Raw genomic sequence first — 24,125 nt, forward strand, 5'->3', positions numbered from 1 at the left:
AACATACTGAGGAATCAATGACACAAAGAACTCAGGCTGTTTTGAGAGCAAAGGCAGGAAATACCCAGTATTAGTACGGTGTTCCTAATAAAGTGCTCAGTGAGCTGGACTCACATCTACACATCACACTGGCTTTGGAACCAAACTCTGTGATAGGGGTTAGACTTTCCTCCTAAGACCCTGCATCCTCATATGAGGACATTACATTTAGAGTTTGATGCACCTTCATTTCACTAAGCTTAGACCTGTTGTCCTCGTTAGGTGACACTTTTTTGTGCAATCTAGTGATAATAAAATCACAATGCACTCAACAGTGTAAAAATGATGCTGACATATTCTACAGCCAAGATCACTCACACTTGATTTTCAGCTTTCTGGATGCTTATTCATCATTTCAGTGAGAGACAAAAAGGCTAAGTGTTGCTGTAGTAGCCTGTTAGTAGGTGTTAGCAGAAATTCACATAGGCCAACAGGTGTGACACTGTTCCTACAGACTAAATGGACATTTCTAGTTTGGAGAATGGAGGAAGGAACAAAAAAACTTTTGTTTTTTCACTGCCATGTTTAGACATTGAAATAAACAGTTTTATACACTGATAATTTAATCATTCCCATATGCCGAATGCATTTTTTCCAAAAACTACTTCCTGTTCCAAGACATGGTTTAGTTTTTATACTAATCAGGGATTCAATGCTAAAGAATCCTTAATGATTCTGTGTCGTCTTTGGAACCAAAAATGACGACGTCAGCTATAGGTACAGCCAATCACTGATTTCTTCAGTGTAACTCACTGGTTGTACAATCACTCAGTAAATGTTATGTATGTCTGTATGGCAGTCACATAATAATGGGGATATATTTAGTTGTCTTCGGTAGTCTGAGTTGGGCCCAAGATACACCCTCAGTGTCATTTAAGACCCTGACAAGAGCTGCCTCATTGCTGTTTTATGGTCAAAGTCTAGACTGGAAAACATCATAATGGTTGTTTAGTGCAGTAGTGTATATAGCTCACTGTAATTTGACTAAAAACTATGCTTTTAACTGTTCATTGGTGAGTTGATGTAAACTGTATCAGTTGCATTATTACATAAATAGGTAAAGCAAATAAATAAGCATCTGCATCAAGAGGACGTCCTATTAGCTTCCTTTATTTGGGCCAATTAATCTATTATTTCTCTTCATTAATAATATGTTAATAAAACATCTGCACCCTGAACCATCCGCTCTCATCTCCCTGTGTCAGTTGTTGTTGCTCCAGCAGCATTGTTTCTTAATCTGCTCTCCATCCACACAGGCAGAACAATACAGCAGCATTATGTCACTGACTGACAGAATAGATATGTGTGTATCTGTTTGATGCACTATCACGCAGGTAAAATCCTCCTGTGTCTTTATTCGGCTTCCTGATCTCATTGTTTCTGTCATGCCCTCCTTCGGCAGGGTTTGTTTTGGCAGCTCTGGGTGTCTGGTGTGTGGGTGGCACTGGGTCGCAGCAGGGTCTGGACCTAGTAGTGCCCCCGCCATCCACAACCCCTGATTCTGCTGACGGGGCCCAACCCACCATGAGATAATGCCATTCCAGAGGGATCGTGGCTAAAGCCTCTCTTTCTGGCTCTCAGGTATATAAAGAGGAGGCAGCTGGGGAGCAGAGGACAAAGCACTCTGGAAACATTCTTCACTCACTGCTTTTTATCATCACTCTATTCTCTCTATCTTGCCTCACCTCCCCTCACCTGCTGGACTCTGAGCTGAGCAGGTACATCTGCCAACCAAGCCACGCTGAGCTAGACCTAACTGTCTCCAGTAACTATGGATATTGCCATCCAGCACCCCTGGTTCAGACGTGCCCTGAGCTCTGTCTACCCTGCCCGACTCTTTGACCAGTTTTTCGGAGAAGGCATTTTTGACTACGACCTCTTTCCCTACACCACCTCCACCATCAGCCCCTATTACAGACAGTCACTGTTCCGCAACGTTTTGGATTTTTCCAACTCCGGCATCTCTGAGGTAACAGGATGAGACTCGCATCATGACTCTTACTCCATTAGTGCTTTAGAGAGACATGTAGGCAAAGCTAGCTTAACTTACATTGTCAAAGGACAACAGTTTTACCAACATCAAAACTCATATTAACATCTCTTAAAATTTCATTCAAGGAGTAGGAGCGGTAAATGTCTTGTTACGTGAACTGTGCTGCACTTTGTTCTTTCCTAATGAGCGACAGTTGAATAGAATTGAACACAGTTTCAATGCAAACTGGATTTTATCAGAACTATCAACAGATTCCTTTTTTCCAGGCACTGTCCTGATATTTGTGAAGTTATTACATTTCCTAATGTTGCTTGGTTCGTTCCAGTGACATACCGAGTTTAGCTGCTCTACATTGAAGCATAACGTTTACTGAACTGAGCACAATTTGAAGTTAGGAAACAAAATTCTTCAGAACTCTTCAGAAATCATATTTTATGACTCTCTGTGTGTTTGTGTGTGTGTATCCCCTCAGGTGAGGTCCGACAGGGATAAGTTTACAGTCTACCTGGACGTCAAGCACTTCTCTCCTGATGAGCTCAGTGTGAAGGTCACCGATGACTACGTCGAGATCCAGGGCAAACATGGAGAAAGACAGGTAGAGCTCCTCTTCACTGTCAAAAATAAAGTTAGTTATAGTGTTAATGAGACATGGAGTCAGTGTATGCAGGGGACTGCTCTATTTTGTAAAACCTATATTGAAAAAGTAATGTAACTGTGTAAAGGTAATGATAAGAGGCATGGTTTAACGTTCAACAGAAAATATATTCCAAGAGGTTGCTCTATAGTTGAAATATTGCCTGTGAAAATTCACATTAGCAATATTTCTCCTCTACTGTCCTTACAGTTTAATTCCAGTCCTACTCCCAGTTCAAAATTCCTCCCTATTTCCATGACAACAAAACCATGTGAAGGGGAGCGAATAGCAGAGTTAATGCTGGGTATATCTCACTCTGTTGTGTTATCTTCAACTACGCCTATGATGAAAAATTCTACCATTATCAGTCAATGAGAAGGTCATATAACCTCTTTACCCATCATGGAAGGCAACTACTGCCCCTCCACCTCCACAGTGTTGAAAGGTTAAGAGTACATTTCTAGTATATGTCTGTAAAAGCTGTAGAAAGACTGTGCTACTGTGTCATTACATATACAGATGAACTACATGCTGCAGGAGCTGCTTAACAGTTACATTTTGCTGTAGTTCTTCCACATCTAAAACTTTTATCCCAGCTCTCTGTTGGTCTTTCACTTTGAAGTTCAACTGTGAGATTTGTTGAGTTTGGGAACAGGGTCACTATTTAAAACCAGTAAGCAATATAATATTAAAAATAATTTATATAAAGACACAATTTCATTCCAGGGGTGAACTGCTCCTTTAATTAAAAGTAAGTTCTTTTCCTAGACTGTTCCTGCCATCATTAAATCAATTCCTGTTTTCCAGGACGACCACGGTTACATCTCTCGTGAGTTTCATCGCCGCTACCGCCTCCCCTCCAGCGTTGACCAATCAGCGATCACCTGCTCCCTGTCAGCTGACGGTCTGCTGACTCTGACTGGGCCAAAGGTCATCGGGGGGATTGAATCCAGCCGCAGCGAGCGCAGCATCCCTGTCACACGTGACGACAAGCCCAACGCCGCCGCGTCCTCTTAGAGGCCGAGCGGTGGGGGATGACCGGGGGATGCTGGAGGGGCCCAGCCCCCCTCCCCACCCCCTCAACAGCCTGCATCGACTGGGTTGGACGACCACGGAATTCTTCCTCTCTTGTTTTGCTTATCCAAGTCCTCCTGGCTTCACTTTCTCCTCTATAGATTCCTCTTAGCACACTCTTACAGCATTATTAGCATTACTGTTTTGAGTCTAACAAAAATCTCCCCATGAGGGTGGTTAAGTGAGGGGCGGTTTTTAAGGAGAAAAGTCAGCTAAGGGTGAGACATTCACACGACCTGACATTTCAGTCTGCTGATTGTTGTTGATTTGTTTCAGAGCGAGCCCTCTGACAGTACAGATGGTTGGAGTTAAGCTTGGAGGTAAATGTCAAACATGTCTTGTCCCAGATTTGCCATCAGTAAAGTTCTCTGAGCCCTGGCTGCTGCCATTCTTGTGCTGATTCTTCGAACCCTCTCTCCTTCTTGTCTTAAATATATCCTGTACTGTAGTATAGGCCTTGTTCAATGGATACCATACCTGCTCATTACTGAGAAGTCCATACTAAAGAAACATATAATAAAGCTGTACAATTAACAAAAAGCAAGTCCTGTATAGATTTCTGTGTGTGTTTATGTGATGGGTGGGGGCTGGAGGGGTAATTCACAAAGTTGTGTGATCTGGAATGCAGTAGTGTTACATGTTAATCACACACAGCTGCACAAACAAACAAACACATGAAAGCACAATGAACTTAAAAATGCACAATATTAGATTTTGGCTATTGGTTTATGCCCAATCAGGACGTAGCAACTAGACATCACACACCCAGAGGAGTCCCCTGACCTTCACTGCACTGCAGCCAACAAACAGTCAGATTTCCTGAGGTCAGCCAAGCAGTCCACTTAACAGTGGAGTGCACACACAGGGCACAAGTTATAGAGGTGCTTCTCCTCATCCCTGTGAGGGAAGAGCGAGAGCTAAGAGTAGCACTGTCTTGACTGACAGTATGTCCAAAGGCTCAAAAGGTGGACCCGGAAGATCATCCAGCACTGAGGGATGAGGCCACATCCCCCCAAAGGAAGCACTTTAAAAGTGGATGGCTCCCGGATGGCCATGAAGGAGCCACAAGGATTAACTGAGGGCTGTGTTGCTTATACATTCTGATCATGTAAAACCACAGCCAGGAGGCCCACACTGCTCAGCTTCTCTCTCTCAACCAGCAAAACACAGGGCACTGTCCCAGTATGGGGCAAGAGCCAGGGTGGGCTCCACCACAATCAGCCTGACCTGGTCCAGGAGCCTGGTGCCTGGGCTCTTATACATCACTGCGAGACACTGCATCCTGACCCTGAGGAGCGAAGGCATCATCCGCCACTGGGAGGGGAATGTGTGAAGCAGACCAGGAGGCAAACACATCCACTCCAAGAGGAGAAGCATCGCTCACAGACAGTTCTGACTTTAGATGCCATGGTGGTCCTCTAACTGCCTAACTGAAAATAACACCCACATTACAAAAGATAAGCTTGTGTACAAAATCACTGTCTGAACACAGTAATACACGGACAGCTGAATTGAAAAAAGTTATTATGGAGAAACATTTTTATAAATCCAATGCATATTAACATCATCTGAATAATTGGTGATGATCCACATAAGGAATGGTTGGACTCTCTCACCATGTACAAAGCAATTTCTAACTGATGGCTGATGTTTTTAATACGACAGCCTTGTATATTCATTTGTCAAATCTCTACTTGTAAGTTGATGTTTGAACATTGTCTGAGACACTTTGCTCATGTGCAGACTACTGTAGGTGATGCAGTTGTAAACAGTTGCAAGAAAGTGAAATACATATGTCTGTGTGTATTGTAAGTGCTGCCAAGACTACAGGCACTGCTATGACTAACTGCACTGCTGTTACTGCTGTTTTTACTGACTCGAGTCCAAGTCATGTGACTCGGGTCCACACCAGTGGGTCTGAATGTTGCAGTATTTGATGAATCTTTTAATAATCATGACCCTGTGAGAGCCAGGAGTGAGAGTTAATTAAAAATGTCCTGGAGTATGGCTGGTCATCATTTGGCCTTTAGTAGTGGTGGCTATGTCTGAAAGCTTCACTTGGACTTAACCTAATAAAGTGCATCTTCATCATCATCAAACCACGGAGAAATGGTTCAGTCCTGACCTCTAGTGGCTGAAATGCTAACAGCTATTAGCATCATTCATTCATTCATTATCTACACCGCTTAACTGTGAAGGGCTGCAGGGGGCTGGAGCCTATCCCAGCTGACACTGGGCCAGAGGCGGGGTACCCAGTACCGGAGAGAGCCCAAGCAGGCACAGGGAACACATGCAAACTCCACACAGAAACCCAGAACTCCACTCGAACCTGGAACCTTCTTGCTGTGAGGCAGTGCTAACCACTGACCACACCATGTCTCCTGTATTAGATCATCATAATCAGATCTACTGATGATGAATAAGAAACTATACACATAGTGAAGAATTTTTCAGTAGCTGATGCACTGATACAAATAACCAAATCATCCGAATATTTTATTATGTCTGCCTAAGTCTGTGACATGTCCACTACAGCAAAAAATCTAAGAGTTCACCACAAAAGAAAAATAAAACAAGGGATAAAACTGCTGTATCTATTACTATGACCGTTCTTTGATTATTGTTTACTTTGTTAATACATTAGGTAATGGAATGTTGCATTTAGACTTTTTAAGATCTGTATTAGATGATTTATTATATTTGTTCCATCTAAACTTTTTGTTCTCTTTCTCTTTATAATATTAAAGGTGTTTAGGAGGGTCTAACCCGCCCTAACCCAAACCCTCTGACAATGATCCATCCAAATCTATGTGTCCTAACACCTCAGAACTGTTCTAATCTTAAATGTTAAATACAGCCATGACAGATTTTCCAGGGGCTCGACAGCTAACTCAAAGTGTGTTCCACTAGTTTCAGCCTGGATGCAGTGCAGGCTGTGAGATTCATCCAGTCAAACCTGTGACCTCCTGACCTCTAGTGGCAGGAGTCAGTGTAACATACTGTCACATAACTCACCTTCTAATACATGTTTTAACTTACTCAGTTAACATACAGACATTATTCATTTCAAATCCATTTAGTGGAAAGTTTATCAAAGAAGAAAACTCTTGAGATATTTTCAGTCATTATACTGACATATGAACTGTAGTAAAACCTGCTGGAATAGATTGTTGTCAGTAGTTGGTCATGTACTAATGATGAATAGTTAAAACCAAATCTATAGACAGAGAGGGAGTGAAAGAATTAAACTCATCTATAAATAAGTAGGTTTTATCTGTAGATTATAAAGTGATGAAAGAGTTCAAACTTATCTTCAAATTAAGGAATCAAAGAGTTAAAAACTGTCTACAAACAAGAAAAAAATAAAGAGCTAAAACCTAAATAAATATTAAAGAGGGATTAAAAAGTTAAACTTATCTGTCTGCACTCTAAGGATTTACCTGGCTGTACTCATATAAACCTATAAACCTCTAGCAAAGCACCAAGTCCCTAACATCAAACCACAGCATTACTACAGTGACAAACCAGCCAGCAGTTCAGTGAAGCAAGCCTTCTGTGCATCTCATTACTTACACTTGCAAGCTTTTCCAGTCTATGAATTTAGCACACAGTGTGTAGCAAAAGATAGATATTGTCATAAGATTAGAAATTGAGAAGAAGATTAAACAGAAATGAGCAGGAGCCAATCTGCGTCACACAAAGTGGCAGCACTGGGAATAATACAGAAACAAACTTTAATGTGCTACATGAAGTTAACACAGGTATGTGCCCATGTCCGATCATTTTCAATTTGCCACAGTTGAACTCCAGTCAAAGCCAACACGATGCATCTGACCACGAGTCTGGATACTGAGTTTGAGTCAGTATGGATCAATGAGTGTCGATTGATGAGAGAAAAATACTTTATCCGCTAACATTATAAAGAGGAAACTAATGGGGTCTGAACATTTTTTGAAGCAGCTGTATATATCAAACAAATATTGCATCAGTCTCAGAAAACTGAAGGACAGTGCCCTGAATGTATGCAAACATCATCTTTAATATGCCTTGTAGAAACATGTATGATCGTATTTACACTCAGCGGGTTAGAACCAATTAAGGAACAATAATGTAACAAGTCTGAAATCTCAAAGAGTTTAGATATAAAAGGCTCTTTGTTTTAATTTAATATGCAGGTTTAACTTGAACAAAAGTGAATGAATGAAAATCTATTTTTTCCTCCTAACTTTGCACATGAAGTGCTAATAACAGGGCAAACACAGGAAGACATGAAGGGAAGTTAACACAGGAGGAGGACTGGACCGCAGATACTGAATCCACATCATCCCCGACCCTGAAAACACACACACATCCCCACACTTTACTGTCTAAGTCGCACTTAAATCGTTCATTATTTTCAATTAGACCTCCACAATTTTCACATTTTACAACATTACAAATAAATTGAAACACCTAAACCTCCTGCTCTCTGTGACCACCATCAGTGTCCAGGTTAATGACAAAAGCTCTGCTGTGTAGGTTTGTATATTTGGCTCCTCTGCTATCTTACCAGTAACAACCAACTCAACTCAGCAAATAATAACAAACGATAATAATAGTTCATTTCACTCTAGTTATTCCCACACATTACAACTCAAACTGCAGTCCTTTTACTCCAGTATTCAGTACAATAATCAAAACCAAAATCAATGGAAACTTCATAGAAAACTGGTCTTTCTCAGGGATTAATAAGTTGGTTAACTTCCAGCTTTACTGCATCAGTGGAAGTAAAGGAAGCCTTGAACATTAATGCAAATGGTTCCTACAGGTGCTTCAACTTTTGTTGATGAGTTACATTAATACAAGGCATTGTGGGAACAGACTGTGTTACTAAATCTTCTGGTGCATTATTGGGACAGTAATAGCACTGTACATTTCCATCTTAATCAGTCAAGAAGAGGGTTATTCACAAAGGCAGTCAGATGAGTTGGTCAGGGGCTCATCCTCAAACCCAGAACCTTAGAAGAGGTTTGGCTTTAGGTGGTTTAGGATGAACTGGACCAAAGGTGGAAGCAAATGCAAGCTGAAGTGCAACACATTTGTGGGAAACTTCTGCAACAGTGTTGGGATGAACTTTCTGAACTATATTTGATTTCCATTGCAGGAAAAATGTTGTATGTGTGTTCAGCTGCTGCTAGCTGCTACTTATTGAATGTTTTAATGTCAGAAAATCTGAGACAGCACCAGCAGTACACCAAAACAGAGGAGCAGAGGTGAAGGAAATTCCCTGCTGTGCCAGTTTACAGTTACCTTTGAGGAATCAAGCTCTCCTTTTGGTTGCTGTCTTCAATTCGATGTTCAAGATTAGACATGTAAATGTATATTTCAACATGTGTATTTAAAGACTAATCTGAAAAAGCTTTTCTGTGCTTTGACTTGGCTTGAAGGAGCAACAAGGGTTCAACAACTGTTGTGACGGTGGTACCTGTTGGAGGGCCTGCAGGTCCTCCAGGGTCTGCTGAGCAGCTTGCCTCAGGCTTGGTTTCACACTGGAAGTGAGCTGGCTGACCCGAGCCTGGAGATCCGGATCCAGCAGAGAGCTGCCCAGCGGGAGCAGCACCTCCTCCTCCAACAGCACCGACTGCAGGAGACGCAGAGAGTGGAGACACACCTCCCAGTCTCCATCTGTCAGACAGAGATCAGAGGTGGTGAGGAGGCTGACACCCTGAGACCTCACCTGCTTTCCAGTTGTCATCAAGCTCATTATAACAACCCTGTCTTTCTCATTCATCAGGCCACCACCTGATCCCTGGACTCACTGTGTTTCACCATCTCCCCTCATCCACTCTCCTCAGCAGACGGAACTGTTTGTCATTAAAACCACTCATGTCTATGTCTGTGTTCCTACAGGACACTCATTTTACAGGGGCACAGTCTCTATAGCCTCCATCCATAATGACACTGTGGATTATGAAGGAATGCAACTAACAGTTATTTTCATTATCGATTTATCTGCATTTTTTCTGATTAATCGATAAATTGTTTCTAATAGTCAAATTTAGTCAAACTTGATGATTTACCACAGACAATGGTGACATGTTCAATGTCTTGTTTTATCTGGTTAACAGAAAAATCCAACGACAGTCTGTTTACTATTATGTGAGAAAGAAAAGCATCAAATTCACATATCCATCCATCCATCCATTATCTATAGCGCTTATCCCTGAAGGGCCGCAGGGGGCTGGAGCCTATGGCTTTGAAAAATGATTAAAATGATTACTAGATGTGATCTTGGTGTTGTGGAAGATGAATTTCATGTTGTCTTTTACTGCCTTCTGTATTTTGATTTGAGAAAATGTTTGTCTGATAAGGTTTAATTGAAGAATCTTGACTTGTTTTGGCTGTCTGATGCAGTTATGTTAAATTGGCTTTTTAAGGTGGAAATATTTGCATTGGCAACATTCATAGAAGATGCTTGGCAGCTGAGACAAAGGACTCTGTATCCAGTGTGAATTTATGGAAATGTCTATGTTTATTGTTATTTATTTGTCATGTAGCCATCATGGTAATTGCTTGGTGTCTTGTAAGTCCATATGGGCTGGGCACCAGAGAGGTGCAAGACACTCAATTAATCAAACTATATCATCAAAATAATTTTCATTTTTTTGTCAATCAGCTAATTGATTTAGTGTCGTATCTGTGGGAGTTGTGATATGTATAGATAACAGTACAGTAAATGTGATGAATGAAGAGAGCTGTCGTGAATCATGAGACTATGACAACAGGATCAGAATACACTGAACTACAGGATGATATATTTTCAATGTGTTTGTTGCATATCACCAACAGCACAGCAAATAATACACGAAACTACTGTAGAGTCTCTGCCAACACAAAGGTATAAACACACTCTAGATACACACTAATTAAAGTGTGTCACAGTGTGTCTCACCTGCTGCTGAGAGAGGTTCAACATCAGACCTGCCGCCTCATGAGCCACAGGCACTCTGCTTAAGTGACTTCTTCACACTCACAGCTACATAACAAGCAGCACACAGATCATGGCCAAATGGACCGCAGCCACTCATACTGTGACAGCACCAACTTCAGCCGAGTCAGAACTGACTCACAAAGCTGCTCTTTTCCCTGATGTCTGAGTATGATGAGGGACTCTGTCATGGACCTCTCTCAGCGGGACCACCTCACACTCTGCTGCACTGTTCAGGGCTGTGGACTTTGAATCTGGTATGACTAACAGATAAAGCTGGTATCGTTAGCATTACTGCTAGCTGGTGGAAGAAAAGGTTTTTAAAAATGTTTACCATGTTACATCTTCCAGCTCTTATAGTGTTGACAACAACACTATTTTCTCCACTTGTTACTCAGAAATTCACATGGTATAAACTGTGTTGCCATGGGCATTTTCTTGTTATTATGTGGAAAAGCTGTGCTCTAAAATGGACAAATAGGATCCAGCATATAATATTTTATATTCAAGATTTTTTAAATATGGTGAACAGCCTTTGTATTTGCAATCTTAATCACTGACAAGAAGTTTAGAGGTAATCTCATGAAGTGATTTTAGAATTACACTAGACCCACAATACAGCACTTATGCTACAGTATGTATCACACAATATGCGTGTATATTTTTGACCTCAGATTGTTGTGTTTTTAGAAAACCTGCATCAAATTTATGACAGAAACAACATTAGCTCCAGGGGTGCAGAGTTCAGTTGTTTCCTAATGGCTTCCTTACCGTTCAGCAGGGTCCAGATGAGAGGCATGAGTCCTGGGTTCTCAATGATGTACTTCAGCCCTTTAACACTGATGCTGACGTTATACAGAGCCATCAGCATCAACCTGGCAGCAAAACACCAGCACAGTCAGTTTTACTAGAACATTACTGTGCACTGACAGCACTGACACCCACTGCCCACATCTACATACTAACATCATACTGAATCTTTATGTGCATTCATTTGAGCTGTAAAGTACACAAACACTGACTGCTCGACATTATGTAGTTCAATAAGTCATTAAGGTGTCTTTATTATGGTTAATTAAGCTGTTGTAATTACAGCTGTGAGGTTCTAACCTCTAAGCTCTACGTACACTTTCAGTTTAGGGAAGACACCAGGCTTCATCAGCTCCAGAAGCTTCACCAGAGTGTCCAGCAGGATGTGAGCTTCACTGGACAGGAAGTTCCGCCCACTCGTTACTGCTGCTATGTCTGATCGATGGGAAATAAAAACAAGGCAGGTGACTGTGGGGAGGTCGTATGAAGCATTTTGCATTTTGAGTTTTTCAGATTATACTCTTTAATGACCAAGAGAAAAGAAGTGCACAATATGAAAAAATCAACATGCCGCAATACAGAAGCTGTGAACTCACTGGTAATGGTTCCAGCCAGAGCCAACACAAACTGGTGCTCCTGGGAGTTGTGGTCCTCAGTTTGAGTTTTCACCTCTGAATCCAAAGACCTGACAAAGCTCTCCAGAGTCTGGCCAGCTACAGTCAGAAAGGACTGCAGCTTCCCCTGCTCCATCAGCACACAGATTATGTCACAGTTTACCCTGGGTGTCATAAGGATGAGTATAACACACACACACACACACACACAGACAGATATGTGGAGACAACTCACATCAGCCAGCCAGTGTGTGACCGTGTCCTCGGAGGCAGAGCAGCTCCACAGCAGACTGCAGGTCGCAGATCCCAGACCAGAGCAGAAGTCTGCCTGCTGCTGCAGCTCTGCTCCACTCTGCCACAGCTGCTCACGTAACAGCAGCTTCTCCTAAACACACACACAGTAGTAATACACATAATATAATAAATAAACATAAAGAAAACATGACCTTTTTCAGTGTTATTGTAATACATATTATTACTGTAATAATACTGCCCTGTCTCACCTCTCTCTCTTTCTGACAGTCAGACTGCACTGCATCCAGTCTGGACTGAAGGTGCAGACACTCCTGTCGCAGCTGTTCCTGCTCCTGCACAAGGTGCTCCTTCACTACACACACACACACACACACACACACAAACACACAAAGTCTATTTAAGTTTGTGAGTTCAGTTGCCTGTGTCATATCTAGAGTGATATCTGTACACTGATAAAAGAGTATTATATTAAAAAAATAACACATTAACCTGTGGATTGATGATGATGTAACTGTATGTAACATCATTAACTTAATTATTATAGAAAATCTGCATCTTCAATCGCTGATGATCTACAGCACTGAAAAGCTTCTGCAGTGAAATAGAATGAGATTTAATACCTGTTTTACAGTCATACCTTACTTTTTACACACTTGGTAAGTAATTCTACTCATTGCATTAATTCACTGAGATTTATTTATAAAAATAAAAATAAATCTAGACCTGGATAAGCAGCAGTAAATGGATGTATGAATGGATGGATTAATCAGTTAGGAAATAACTAGTTTATTGAAGGTCCACATGAATATCTACACAAGACTTAGGACTTGTAATGGACTTTGTGTAAATGTAAGGTAAAGGTGTGATTGTGGTAATAATCATATCTACACTCAGGTTCATTACAAACACATGATTTCCTACTGGCTGGTGCCAATAAACTTGTAACCTCACCACCTAGACATAAGAGTCAGATGAGAGGGAGTGAAATGATGAATTCTACCCTCTCAGCTTATTGGGGGTGTCCTCATTGTAATGACTGTGGTCTTCCAGTAGCATAAGCTAACACAACATGCCCCTTTCCTGCCTCAAGGTTAAGTGTAATGGAAGCGCACCTGTCTGAGCTGTTCGAGCTTTGTGCAGCATCTCAATCAGGTCCCCGTTCAGGACTCTAGGCAGGAACTCCCTCAGCTGCATGACTTCTGTGGTTAGCTTCTCCAAATCTCTCTTTCTCACTCTGACAAAGCTATCCTGAACGAAAAAAGATGGACTTCAAAGCAAAACCTGAGTCTGGGAAAGATGTTAAGATTATATGGGATTTGACTGGATGTTTCCTTGCCTTTACCTTTTCCTCCATGACTCAGAGCCGACGATTTCCCGCCTAATGACGCTGACATTTTAGTTGTCGGTGTTTACTGTCTTTTCTGGCCTTTACTGTTGAGACTACTTAAAATACTTATGAAATATTTTCAATGTTTTATGTCGGGAACGAGCCTTGTTCAAATAAAATTCAAATTTTCCTTACTTTTGAGTAAAGTTTCAAAGTATCCCTCCGACCTCTAGGGGGCACGACGGCGGACGATGATCCCAACCGGTTTTTAGCCAAAACCGCACAAAGCTAGTCAAATGCTTCTGTTGCCAGACTCCAGTCCGGGTTTTGTGATTCTCCAGCCGGTCGGACAAGCTTATCTCCTCTTCCTTTGTGTTTGAACGTTATTTAGTCTGTTTTATGGGACCGGGAACATCGGTGGGAAACGTTTCTGTCCGCCACTTTGATAGTTCACTCATGTCTGTGAGACAAGAACCCGACTTGTACAGCGATGAGGTGTTTATCAGTCGGTTTCCCATCCATCGCGCCTGCCGGGATGGAGATGTTGGAGCTTTGGTCTCACTGTCACAGCAGCTCTCGAACCAGGCTCATTTGACTGCTGAGGACTCCTGCTACGGATGGACCCCCATTCACTGGGCTGCTCACTATGGACAGGTAGAGATTAAGTTACAAGGTAGCTTAAGTGATTTACCAAGCGAAAGGTAATCTCCATACTCTGTCAGCGATGTTTTCTGCTCCGTGGAGACATTCGCTCTGCGTAACTTGGCCACAGTTTACCACATAGTACTTAATTTAACAGCGGTCAACTTGAATCACGGCTTCGCTAATTATCCTATCTCTTTTCAGCTTACATGGCGGTGGACAGTAGCGACTAACACAACCATTCCAGAAATATGATATATTATGGAAATAATGCACTGTTACTAAAGTCAGCCGCAGCAGAAGCACCCGCCGTTTTTTCCTTTCAGTGTCGTTTACTGCCCTAATACAGTTATGTCTGATTGTTAATGTACAATAAAGTTTTTTAGAAGAAAAAATAAAGTAAGAGGTTGCAGCATTTCTATTGGTTCCAGCGCAGCCAATGGCTATTAAGGCGCCAAAACATGTCCAGGAAATCAGGAAAAGGTCATGTTTACTTTATGATAAACGTACAGCTTTCACCTAAAACAACATCCAACGTGTGATAACATTTTCTACATTAGAATAAACTTATTTCAGACTCAGTAATGATAACAGTTTTAACAGAGTTGCAAATAAATGTCACCAGAGTCTATTACATTTAAAACCTGGTATTACTTTACAGTTAACACTGTAACAATAAAGGCAATTGAGTGCACAGAAGACAGTGAGAATTCTTTACCATTTCATCAAGACAAACCTGATGTTTGATGATTCACTTGACTCTCATTATTGCCCTGATCTCTGTTTGACGTGCACAGCTGGAGTGTGTGGTGCACCTGGTGCAGATGGGTTGCGAGGTGAACACGGTGACCAGCCGCTTCAACCAGACACCAACACACACCGCGGCGTTCGGAGGACACCCTCACTGTGTGGTGTGGCTGACCCAGGCTGGAGCTGACATCAACAGGCAGGTCGGTCCTTCAACACTGTATAACAGGAGTATAACCAGAAGTGTACTGTGCACTTACATTTAAAATGTGTCATATATGTGTTATTTTGCAGAGAGACAGGCTACAAACTACTATTTGTAATGTTCTGAGTGGGTGCAGCTTGTCTTGTTCACATATGCAATGCTGTATTTGTAATAGCTTTCATTATTACCTTTATAAATGGATATCCCAATAGATTTTTCCATTGTGTTTTCAGGACTTTGTAGGTGAGGCTCCCATTCACAAGGCGGCTCGATCAGGTAGCTTGGAGTGTGTCCAGGTCCTGTTGATAGCAGGTGCTAAACCACAGTAAGTATCCCGCCGTCTGACCTGTGTGCACCAACACAGCAGCTCTGTCATGTTGAGTGTGAACCACAGCAGCAGCTACACGTGTCCCAGCTCAAGTGTGGAGGCTAAATCTACTCATTAGATTTGGTAGTGATAATTACAGCTCCAGTCCTGTTTCACTGTTTAAAGATTCTCTCTGACTTTGGTGGACAATCCCAGCTCACTGCTGGTATCAGCCATCCTTCAAACAGTTGTGACCCAGCAACAGGCTGTTTACAGTGAAAATATTCCAAAGTAAATCCAGAGGATTTTAATAAAATGGCAGTAGGCAGCATCATATCTATCCACTCGTTTGCATTTCCTGCATGTTCTGCACAGTTTGATCAGAGGTCTAACATCAAAAAGTAAATCTGACAATAAAGATATCCCGAATAAACAACAAACTGAGTTTGGCCATCAGCCACTTTCTTTTCATGCTGATCTACAGTATTTCCTAACATTGCAGAAGTTCTGCTGCTGTGGTGTAAGTGTATATATTTTCTGTTTTCATTAAATCTCTGTGTATTGCTAATGTCACATCAGCTGTTTGGAAGGAAACAGGCCACACTGGTTTACTTGCTCTTATACTTATCAACTACTTTGTCAGCATTCTTCATAATGGTGTAGGCAATTTTAATAATGATTATTTTAATTATTAAATGACATAATGATATATATATATATACACACACACATACCATTTTGCACAGTGTGATATGACATGATCTTGTTAGACTAATTTCTAGAGAGTTTCTTAAACACAGAGAATGCACTGAGAACAGGTGGCATTATCTTACCACCCTCAGGAGAGTTTAATCTGATTCTACCTGACATGATGTAATGTACAGCAAAGTAGTGCAGTTAATGATCTCCTCCCACACAGCAGGATTTAAAGTGTGGGTATATTCCAGATGTTTTATTGGCTGTTCTCTTCCAAACCAGCTGATTTAAAGTGGAATCATACAGCTGAGTCATATTTTCTTACAGTCATAGTTCACAATGATAGTAATGTTATTTGTGTGTGTTGTTTTTTCCTCAACAGCTGCACAGGTAAAATGTTCTTATATTCATGTTAGAGTTAGTCAATGAGAATGTTGATATTATGCAAAGGCAGAAAAGCTCATGTGTTTCTATTTACATGTGGCACACTGACAAAAGGTGTTAGTTTCACTTGGAGACAAATATGGAAATGTATGTATGTAAATTCAAAGTAGATCTAAGACATCTACAATTACAAAGGAGAGGGAGAGAATGAGATCTGATTTCTGATGATGAATGTCTTCATTTAGAATAATTTTATCAAAAACACTGAATGTTGCTGCTAATACAAAGAAGGAGAGCCACAGATATTCCAAACATATAAAAAGAAAGTTACTCCAAAGAAGGACAGATGTCACCTCTGCCTACAGCTGATGATGGTAAAACTAAATCTGAACGCTTCAGAAAACTGCCTCCATGCCTTTGTCCTTCTTTGAAGTAACCTCCTCTTCATCTGATTTATAAGTGGAAAGGTTTTGGATTTCTTTTTGATTTCTCTTGAAAAGCAGATTCAGTACCTGTCTCCATTTTATTTAGGCTCTTGTCTTGTTAATTCTGATGCTTTTCAGAACATCGCCTGTTTTTTAGCAGAATTAGCACAATTGAGAAATGAGCTTCCTAATCAGCATAAACACAGCCGAGGCCACGGCTGAAGTGAAATTAAATCAAGTTATGTTTAATTGAAATAACATTTGAATTGTACATTCAATTAAGGTTATATTCAGGATGAAATAAAATTATTAATTAAATCAAAGATGAGATCTGATTGATCTGTGTTTTAGAAAATGAAATGAAAAAGAAAAAATATTTGATTTTTACTTTTCTTTTTTTTAATTATAGAGTCAAAAACTGCAGATATAAACTTATAATTAAAGTTAATTTTCATTCTTTGTTACAATAACTCAGAAACTAAAAACCTGCATTTTTACTTCTCTGAAGCCGGTGTCACATCATATACTGTTGCCACCATAAAAAGTGACTGCAGGGGGCACTGTTGCATAGATGTTACTGTGTTAAAGTGGTTCTTCCCACTGTAATTATGGATTTAAAACAGGTGAAGGTACATTTCCTGTCCTGACAGTGGAGCTGACTCCACTGAAGAGGCCTGCAGGCAGACCCCTCTCAGTTTCAGGGTTTTCTGCTGCCCCCCAGTGGCCAAAATATCAATGAACGCAGCTTTAGTATTCATTCATGCTAATGTCGCCTCTTTTTGCATGTACTTTTTTTTTTTCAGTAGAGTTGGTATTGGATCTAACTTCAAGAGAAATCAAATGTGTGGGGGTTGATCTGGACACATCAGTGTCAGTAAATACACATCATGAGCTTTTCAGTCTCAGGGACTTTGACAGTCAGTGACAGTAAAGAGGATCTGTAGAAACTTGTTCTAGCTGACTTTTACATATTGTTACATTTTGAACTCAATATTTCCATTTGCTTTTGGATCTTATGCTATATTATGTAAAGAAAGGATAACCATGAGCTTCATTTTCAAACTGTGCTGGCAGAGACAAACACCCTGCACGTTCTGATGTTTTACAGCTATTGAATTTGAACATGATTTTCTCAAGTAATCCCAGAAAGAGGGAGCAATCCATATAGGCACTGCAGAATCTGGCACACGTGCATCAGCGAGCATCTTACAGTTGTGGCAATGAGTGTTCACTATCGCTTCCTACAGTTTCTGCAACTGGCAAACTGGCGAGGTATTTCCTGCAGTGATTGGTTTCAATGCTAAGAAAGCACTGATAGTCATGTGTAGACCTGCATGCTTAGCTTACAACTAACTGTTTTCAGACACTGTGCAAACAAACTGTGAGCTTATGGACACGCCTCAGGAGTTAATGTAGAGATCACAGGGAGCTCAGTCAGCTGGAGGATTATTGTGCTGTAGTGGATGATGTGAAGAATTAAAGCATGTCAGGAGATGTAGAAAATGAAATGCTTCTTTTAACAGTTTCTTGAATAAATATGATTTGACCTCTATGGATGTTAACAAAGGCTTTCTACACAGTGTGACTAAATAATCTCCATTTACTAGCTTTTTCTAAGCTTTCATCCACATCTCACATTAGTCTCAATCTGTATGTGGTCACACAGTAACATCTGGCCATATGTAAACGATGTGAAGGCATCTGAGGCATCACTGTGATGACTGGACAAACTCCAGTCCATGAGATGTGGGTCAAAGGTCAGAAGAAGCTAGTAAGCAGATTTTGAATAAAGATTTTTTTTATACTGATCTCAGAATCAAGAAGCATCCATGCTCAGAACTGTGTAGGAACTCTGATGAAGCTTCTCTCAACACCAGACAAGATGCATTTTCATATTTACTGTAGAAGATGATCAAATAAAATAATGTCTAATCCTAAAAATGAGTAGTTATTCTTTAACAGCAGGATAGATGCTTTTTAACTATCAATTATCTGTTAGATATCAGCTTATTCTATTCTGGTGCTGGAGCCTATCCCAGCTAACACTGGGTCAGAGGCAGGGTACACCCTGGACAGATCACCAGCAAGACTGAACTAAGAACAGTATCACAGTTTCTACTCAGGCTTATGTTAAGACACACAGGTCAGTCAGGGTATGTACTGGACAATGTGTTAATATCAGATTTTTCTTAACTGTCAAATATCAATATGAATATTGGCTCTAATATTAGGCTCTCTGATGCCAGAACTTTTTAGTTGATCATTTTCATTTTGTCTGGTATTGAGGAAGATTAATAACATTGAAATTTAATTATTTCACGCTGTAGTTAGGAGACATTTCATTTTATGTAAATGACTTAGAGGGAGGGTTACCTAACTAATGACTCAGTTAACAGGACTGTGATCTTTAAACTGCACATTCATCTGAAATGTACTTTACTGTCATGTGTAGTTCTATAGAGGAAAGATCTTCTACTGTTAGCTTTAATCTTTAATCCTTTTTTATCTTGGATGGCTTAGATACTCTCTAATGTATTCGCAAATATGGCCTGTATTCTATTTACTCATCTGTTATTATGAAGTGAGGTTTTATTCATTTAGTAAAGTGAATGTGTTGCAGAGGGAGGTTGTCAAGCCCAGAGTAAATTTAGCACATGTTGATGCATTCTCTCTGATGATGACAGATTTATCTGATACCTGCTGATGGGTCATGATGATCTCTCCCTGCAATGCTAGGTCCTCTTATTTTCAGGCTTGTATGTAATCAGTCAGTGAGGAGTGCAGGATGCAGTCAGGCTGTTAGAGATGAGACTGTTACGTCCAACAGGAAGTAGTTTTCCTCACTCTTACCTCTTGTTGTTCAGTTTAAGGAATGCCAGCGGGCAGACCGCAGCAGACCTGGCCCACGCTCAGGGCTTCCTCGACTGTTTCCGCTTCATCTCCAACGCCCAGAAGCACCTGCTGCAGCTCAGCGGGCTCCATGTGAACGGAGTGCAGGGTGACAACGCCCCCTGTGGTCAGGGCCTGCTCGGCAGGAAGAGGCTGCTGAACGCTGTGGACTCTGGACACATGAAGAGAGCCAGGAGAGCTGACAGTAAGAAATGTGCTGGTGTTTGGAAACATGGTTACTGCACTACACACTGTGAGCCACATAGGTTTATTTATATACAACAACTGTGAGCTGTTAAGCTGTGATTGCTGTACTGGTTTTTAAAATGACAAAGATTAATCTATATTAACTTTACAATGAACATTTAGATTAATGCAAAATAGAATACACCACTTAAAATTATTATCCTGTCACCTCCTGTGTGGCAGTGCTGAGTTCATTTCATGCCAAGTTCATACATGCTCTCCAGCCACTTTATTAGGTACACTTATATAGTCCAATGTAATCCAGTATAACAGCTCTGCCACATGTTCTCATTATATCAATCTTAAAATGGCCAGTTTTTGTGGAGCAGCTGTGCCTCAGGAAGTAGTGCAGTCGCCCACCAGTCAGGAGGTCAGTGGTTTGATCCCCGGCTTCTTCAGACCGCATGCCGGAGTATCCTTGGGCAAGACACTGAACCCCCCAGTGGTCTCTGGTATGATGTGTGAATGGTGTGACATGCAGTGTGAGCGTTTGAGAGTAGACTAGAAAGCACTAATAAGTACAGTCCATTACCATTAAAACTTCTGTGTGTGTTAATTAGCTATATCTTTATTACTTGTCAGTGGTGTTGTAATGGGTGACAGAACACAAAGTAATTCATTCCCACACGGCTGCAACTACAACCTTAATAATAAACAAATAAACAAAGATTACTACCAGCTCATCATTATTATCTTTGTAAAAGTAAAATTCATGACTGAGCTGTTGTATTGGATTGCATTAGATTTCACTAAAAAAAAAAAAAGTGGCCACTGAGTGACTGATCAGAGCTATTGCTCCTTATTATTATTGCTGCACAGAAGCACAAACAGAAATCTCTCATGCTCAATAACCCACACTGTGGTCATTTTGGTAGAAAATGTATTTTTCACACTGGTGGAGAAATAACTTTGCTTCAAGATCTTTCAAATTAAACTAGTCATTACAGCCATCAAAGCCCACAGTGTTCTCCTTCTACTTTTTGTTTTTGTTGTATTCAAACAGCAGTTCACTGGTTTTTAAAAAGATCTAATGTAATTAGCCCATACCACAGCTGTATGATGATGTCATTCCCCTGCTGCAGATATGTTGGTGCAGACACACAGCAGTGGAGGTGAGGAGGTGGAGAGCATGAACACAGAGTCTGCACAGGAGCTCAACTCAGGTGAGACTGGAGCTTCTATGTGATTGGTCCCAAATGTCGTTGCTCATAAAGAGACCTGCTTCTAAACTGTGTTTTTAAAAAAAGCAGATGATGATACCAAAGCCATCGCCAACGGCCATCATCACACACTGCCTTATGCTGCCCAGGATGACCCTAAGCCAGTCAAGACCCTCCCCCCGACACCTCCCCCTCCGGCTAACCAGCGGCCGCTGGCGGCAGCAGCAGCACCCGCCCAGCACTCCTCAGCTGACATGTGCGGCTCCCTGCACCTGACCGGGAGCCCCAGCAGCTGCGTGTCCCACCGGCCGGCCTGGTGGACGCTGATGGGGACGGACTGCGGGGACTTCCAGCATTACGGACACTACCACGGCTTCGGAGACACGGCGGAGGAGCTGAGCGACAGCAGCCACCTGGAGCACAGCAGCAGCGTCCAGGCCGAGCACAGATACAAGCAGGCGGTGGCCAGCGCCATCCACCTCTACCACGGCTCATAAACACAGAGGGTTAGGAACAGGGGCAGGATTGGCTCTTTAATATGCTTTCTCTTCACTTTAAAACGAATGTTGACATTTTGGAATAAATCATTAGCTGCCATACCTAGAGTCATGACAACAGATACCCATATATGATGATATGTTCCTGGTTTAGTGAAGTATTAACTCTCCACATCTCACAGGCTTTATCAGCAGATGGAGCTAATTGAAAAAAGATAGGAGGCCATTCACCTCATCTTCAAACTCAGACATGGGTTAGCATCACATCCTTAGCCCAGAGTAGCTTCACCTGTCCCCAGACAACTCAACCATGACATTAAAACCACTTACTAGTTTTGATGTTAGCACTGTTGTCCTACAATGCAACAAAGAAAATAGAGGAGCTGCTAAGTTGTAAATCAGTTTTAACTATAAAAATGATTTGGTAAATAACCCAATAAATAAAACCCATCAGCCACAACATTAATACCAGTAAGTGGGGCACAGCTGGTCTCTCTGAAGAACTGTCCTCATAGTGTGGCTGCCAGGTATCAGTCCTGTCTGAATTTAGATAAATACAGGTGACTCATAGGTGTTGTGGTGACTGTGGAGTTGCAAATAATAAATCAGACGGGTTTGCAGCTGGATCTAAGGTCTTATTTTTACTCTGTTTGGAGTCTTTGTGTTAAGGTAGAATGGACAGAGTCCAGAGCTACAGAAATCAAACCGATTCGTATTTGACAAAAAGCAAAACATCTCATCTGACTCTTGGTAAGACAGCTAACTTTTCCCAAAATGTTAGAACCTGCTCCTTTAAAGCTGCAGTATTTGTGACACAAATATTGTTGGATTTGTACAAAATGAACATCAGATTTTTGACTTATTGGCTCTGGACTTGACAGCGTTAATGGGTTCTCTGACTGGACTAGTTAACTTCTTGACTTACCAACCTCCACCGTGTCTCCACCTATAATCAGTCAAAAACATCCCAGCCGCTCATTTTACATTTCAACAGAGCATTTTGCCTTTGAATCCAGCTTACCTAACATTCAGTTCTTCAGTAAAAGAGCTGGAGGTGTGGACTGTCGACGCTCTGCACCTGTGTGACCATCAGACGGTTTCTGTCACCTTCTAATCTCCATACACCTCACTGAAGTCGAGTGCAAACAAACACACACACACAGATTACTTCCCATGGTGTATTTCTGCATTTACAACATTGATCTTTATTAGTATACTGCTACTGCTTGCTGGTTTGCACTATTAAGGGCTGTTTGGTTGGGTTATGTGGTGGTGTGTGTGTGTGTGTGTGGACAGTAATTGAGGCTTGTGTTGGTAGAGGCTGTCCTCTCTGAATGTGGCCTGATGTGCTGTCCTTCAGCAGGGACTGAAACTGAAAACCCCCTGCTAGCCTTGATCTACCAAAGGGAAAATGTTATTGGTTTGTGTGTTTTGTAGCTATTTGAAATCATTTGTTATTTATGTTTTAGAGCAGATGAATGTCTTTACTGAGAGCTGTACTGACATTTTATAAAGCATACTGTAGGCTTTTTGGGAATATCTCCTCTGATTGTTGTGATATATAGACAGCGTGCTGTCTGTTTGTAAACACTATGTCAGCTCTGTGGGAATGTGCACTGTGTGCCAAAAATGGACTTCTCTGTTTCTGACAGCTGTTTTATACTTGTTCTGGTTTGGCCTCTTTTTCCTATTAAAACCTGTTTTGCAGTTTCATAAAAATATGACAAGTCTTGGGTTTTTTATGGGCACAGTAACTCAGAACACCACTACAACTCTGTGGAGCAGAAAAACATCTCAGAATGAACAATATGTCAACCCTTAGGGTGGATGGGCTACAACAGCAGAGAACCACATGTCTTGGTTTCTGTTCTTATGTGCACTCTCAGCTGTGAGATCTTATATAGACAGGTGTGCCTTTCCAAATCATGTCCAATCAGCTGAACTTACCACAGGTAGACTCTGATCAATGTGTAGAAACATCTCAAAGACAGTGAAGAGAAATGGAAGGAACTTGAACTAAATTTCAAAGGTCATAGTAAAGCATATGAATACCAATGTCAATGTGATATTTCAGCTTTTCTTATCTAATGAAATAATTACATACCAGCTTCCTATGTAGATATAAAAAGCTTTAAGCCAACAATTGATTAGTTTTGGTAATTAAACACAAATAAAAACATACCTATATATATTAAACACCATTTCTGTTACACA

The 24,125-nt window shown here is 41.1% G+C and overlaps 3 protein-coding genes and 1 long non-coding RNA gene across 7 annotated transcripts; 2 read left to right on the forward strand and 2 right to left on the reverse strand.

Annotated features, from left to right (window-relative positions):
* The first annotated feature begins 1,569 nt into the window (after positions 1-1,569).
* Positions 1,570-4,389, forward strand: cryaa (crystallin, alpha A). The gene is made up of 3 exons (XM_018704469.2): positions 1,570-2,008; positions 2,505-2,627; positions 3,474-4,389. Exons 1-3 carry the CDS (start codon positions 1,811-1,813, stop codon positions 3,681-3,683), a joined length of 531 nt encoding a protein of 176 aa, XP_018559985.1. The 5' UTR covers positions 1,570-1,810; the 3' UTR covers positions 3,684-4,389.
* Positions 2,518-14,047, reverse strand: hsf2bp (heat shock transcription factor 2 binding protein). 3 transcript variants are annotated; one of them, XM_051066071.1, is made up of 8 exons: positions 13,499-13,630; positions 12,635-12,738; positions 12,367-12,516; positions 12,114-12,258; positions 11,835-11,952; positions 11,479-11,582; positions 9,205-9,404; positions 2,518-2,643 (listed from the first exon to the last, which is right to left on the reverse strand). In XM_051066071.1, the coding sequence occupies exons 1-8, from the start codon at positions 13,578-13,580 to the stop codon at positions 2,641-2,643; spliced, it is 906 nt and encodes a 301-aa protein (XP_050922028.1). In that variant the 5' UTR covers positions 13,581-13,630; the 3' UTR covers positions 2,518-2,640. The 3 variants fall into 3 exon arrangements, with proteins under 3 accessions (XP_050922028.1, XP_018559983.1, XP_018559982.2); XM_018704467.2 differs by lacking the exons at positions 2,518-2,643; positions 13,499-13,630 and adding exons at positions 7,271-8,073; positions 13,909-14,047; XM_018704466.2 differs by lacking the exon at positions 2,518-2,643 and adding an exon at positions 7,271-8,073.
* A 36-nt stretch (positions 14,048-14,083) lies between these two features.
* Positions 14,084-23,632, forward strand: ankrd10a (ankyrin repeat domain 10a). 2 transcript variants are annotated; one of them, XM_018704463.2, is made up of 6 exons: positions 14,084-14,367; positions 15,153-15,305; positions 15,541-15,632; positions 19,984-20,213; positions 21,337-21,417; positions 21,502-23,632. In XM_018704463.2, exons 1-6 carry the CDS (start codon positions 14,113-14,115, stop codon positions 21,909-21,911), a joined length of 1,221 nt encoding a protein of 406 aa, XP_018559979.1. In that variant the 5' UTR covers positions 14,084-14,112; the 3' UTR covers positions 21,912-23,632. The 2 variants fall into 2 exon arrangements, with proteins under 2 accessions (XP_018559979.1, XP_018559980.1); XM_018704464.2 differs by having other exon boundaries at positions 21,505-23,632.
* On the reverse strand, positions 15,202-20,069 carry LOC127139139 (uncharacterized). The gene is made up of 3 exons (XR_007809096.1): positions 19,970-20,069; positions 15,496-15,653; positions 15,202-15,320 (listed from the first exon to the last, which is right to left on the reverse strand). It is a non-coding gene; the product is annotated as an uncharacterized LOC127139139 (long non-coding RNA).
* Positions 23,633-24,125: the final 493 nt, after the last annotated feature.

The sequence above is a fragment of the Lates calcarifer genome, linkage group LG7_2, assembly GCF_001640805.2.
Source record: "Lates calcarifer isolate ASB-BC8 linkage group LG7_2, TLL_Latcal_v3, whole genome shotgun sequence".
Lineage (NCBI taxonomy): Eukaryota > Metazoa > Chordata > Actinopteri > Centropomidae > Lates > Lates calcarifer.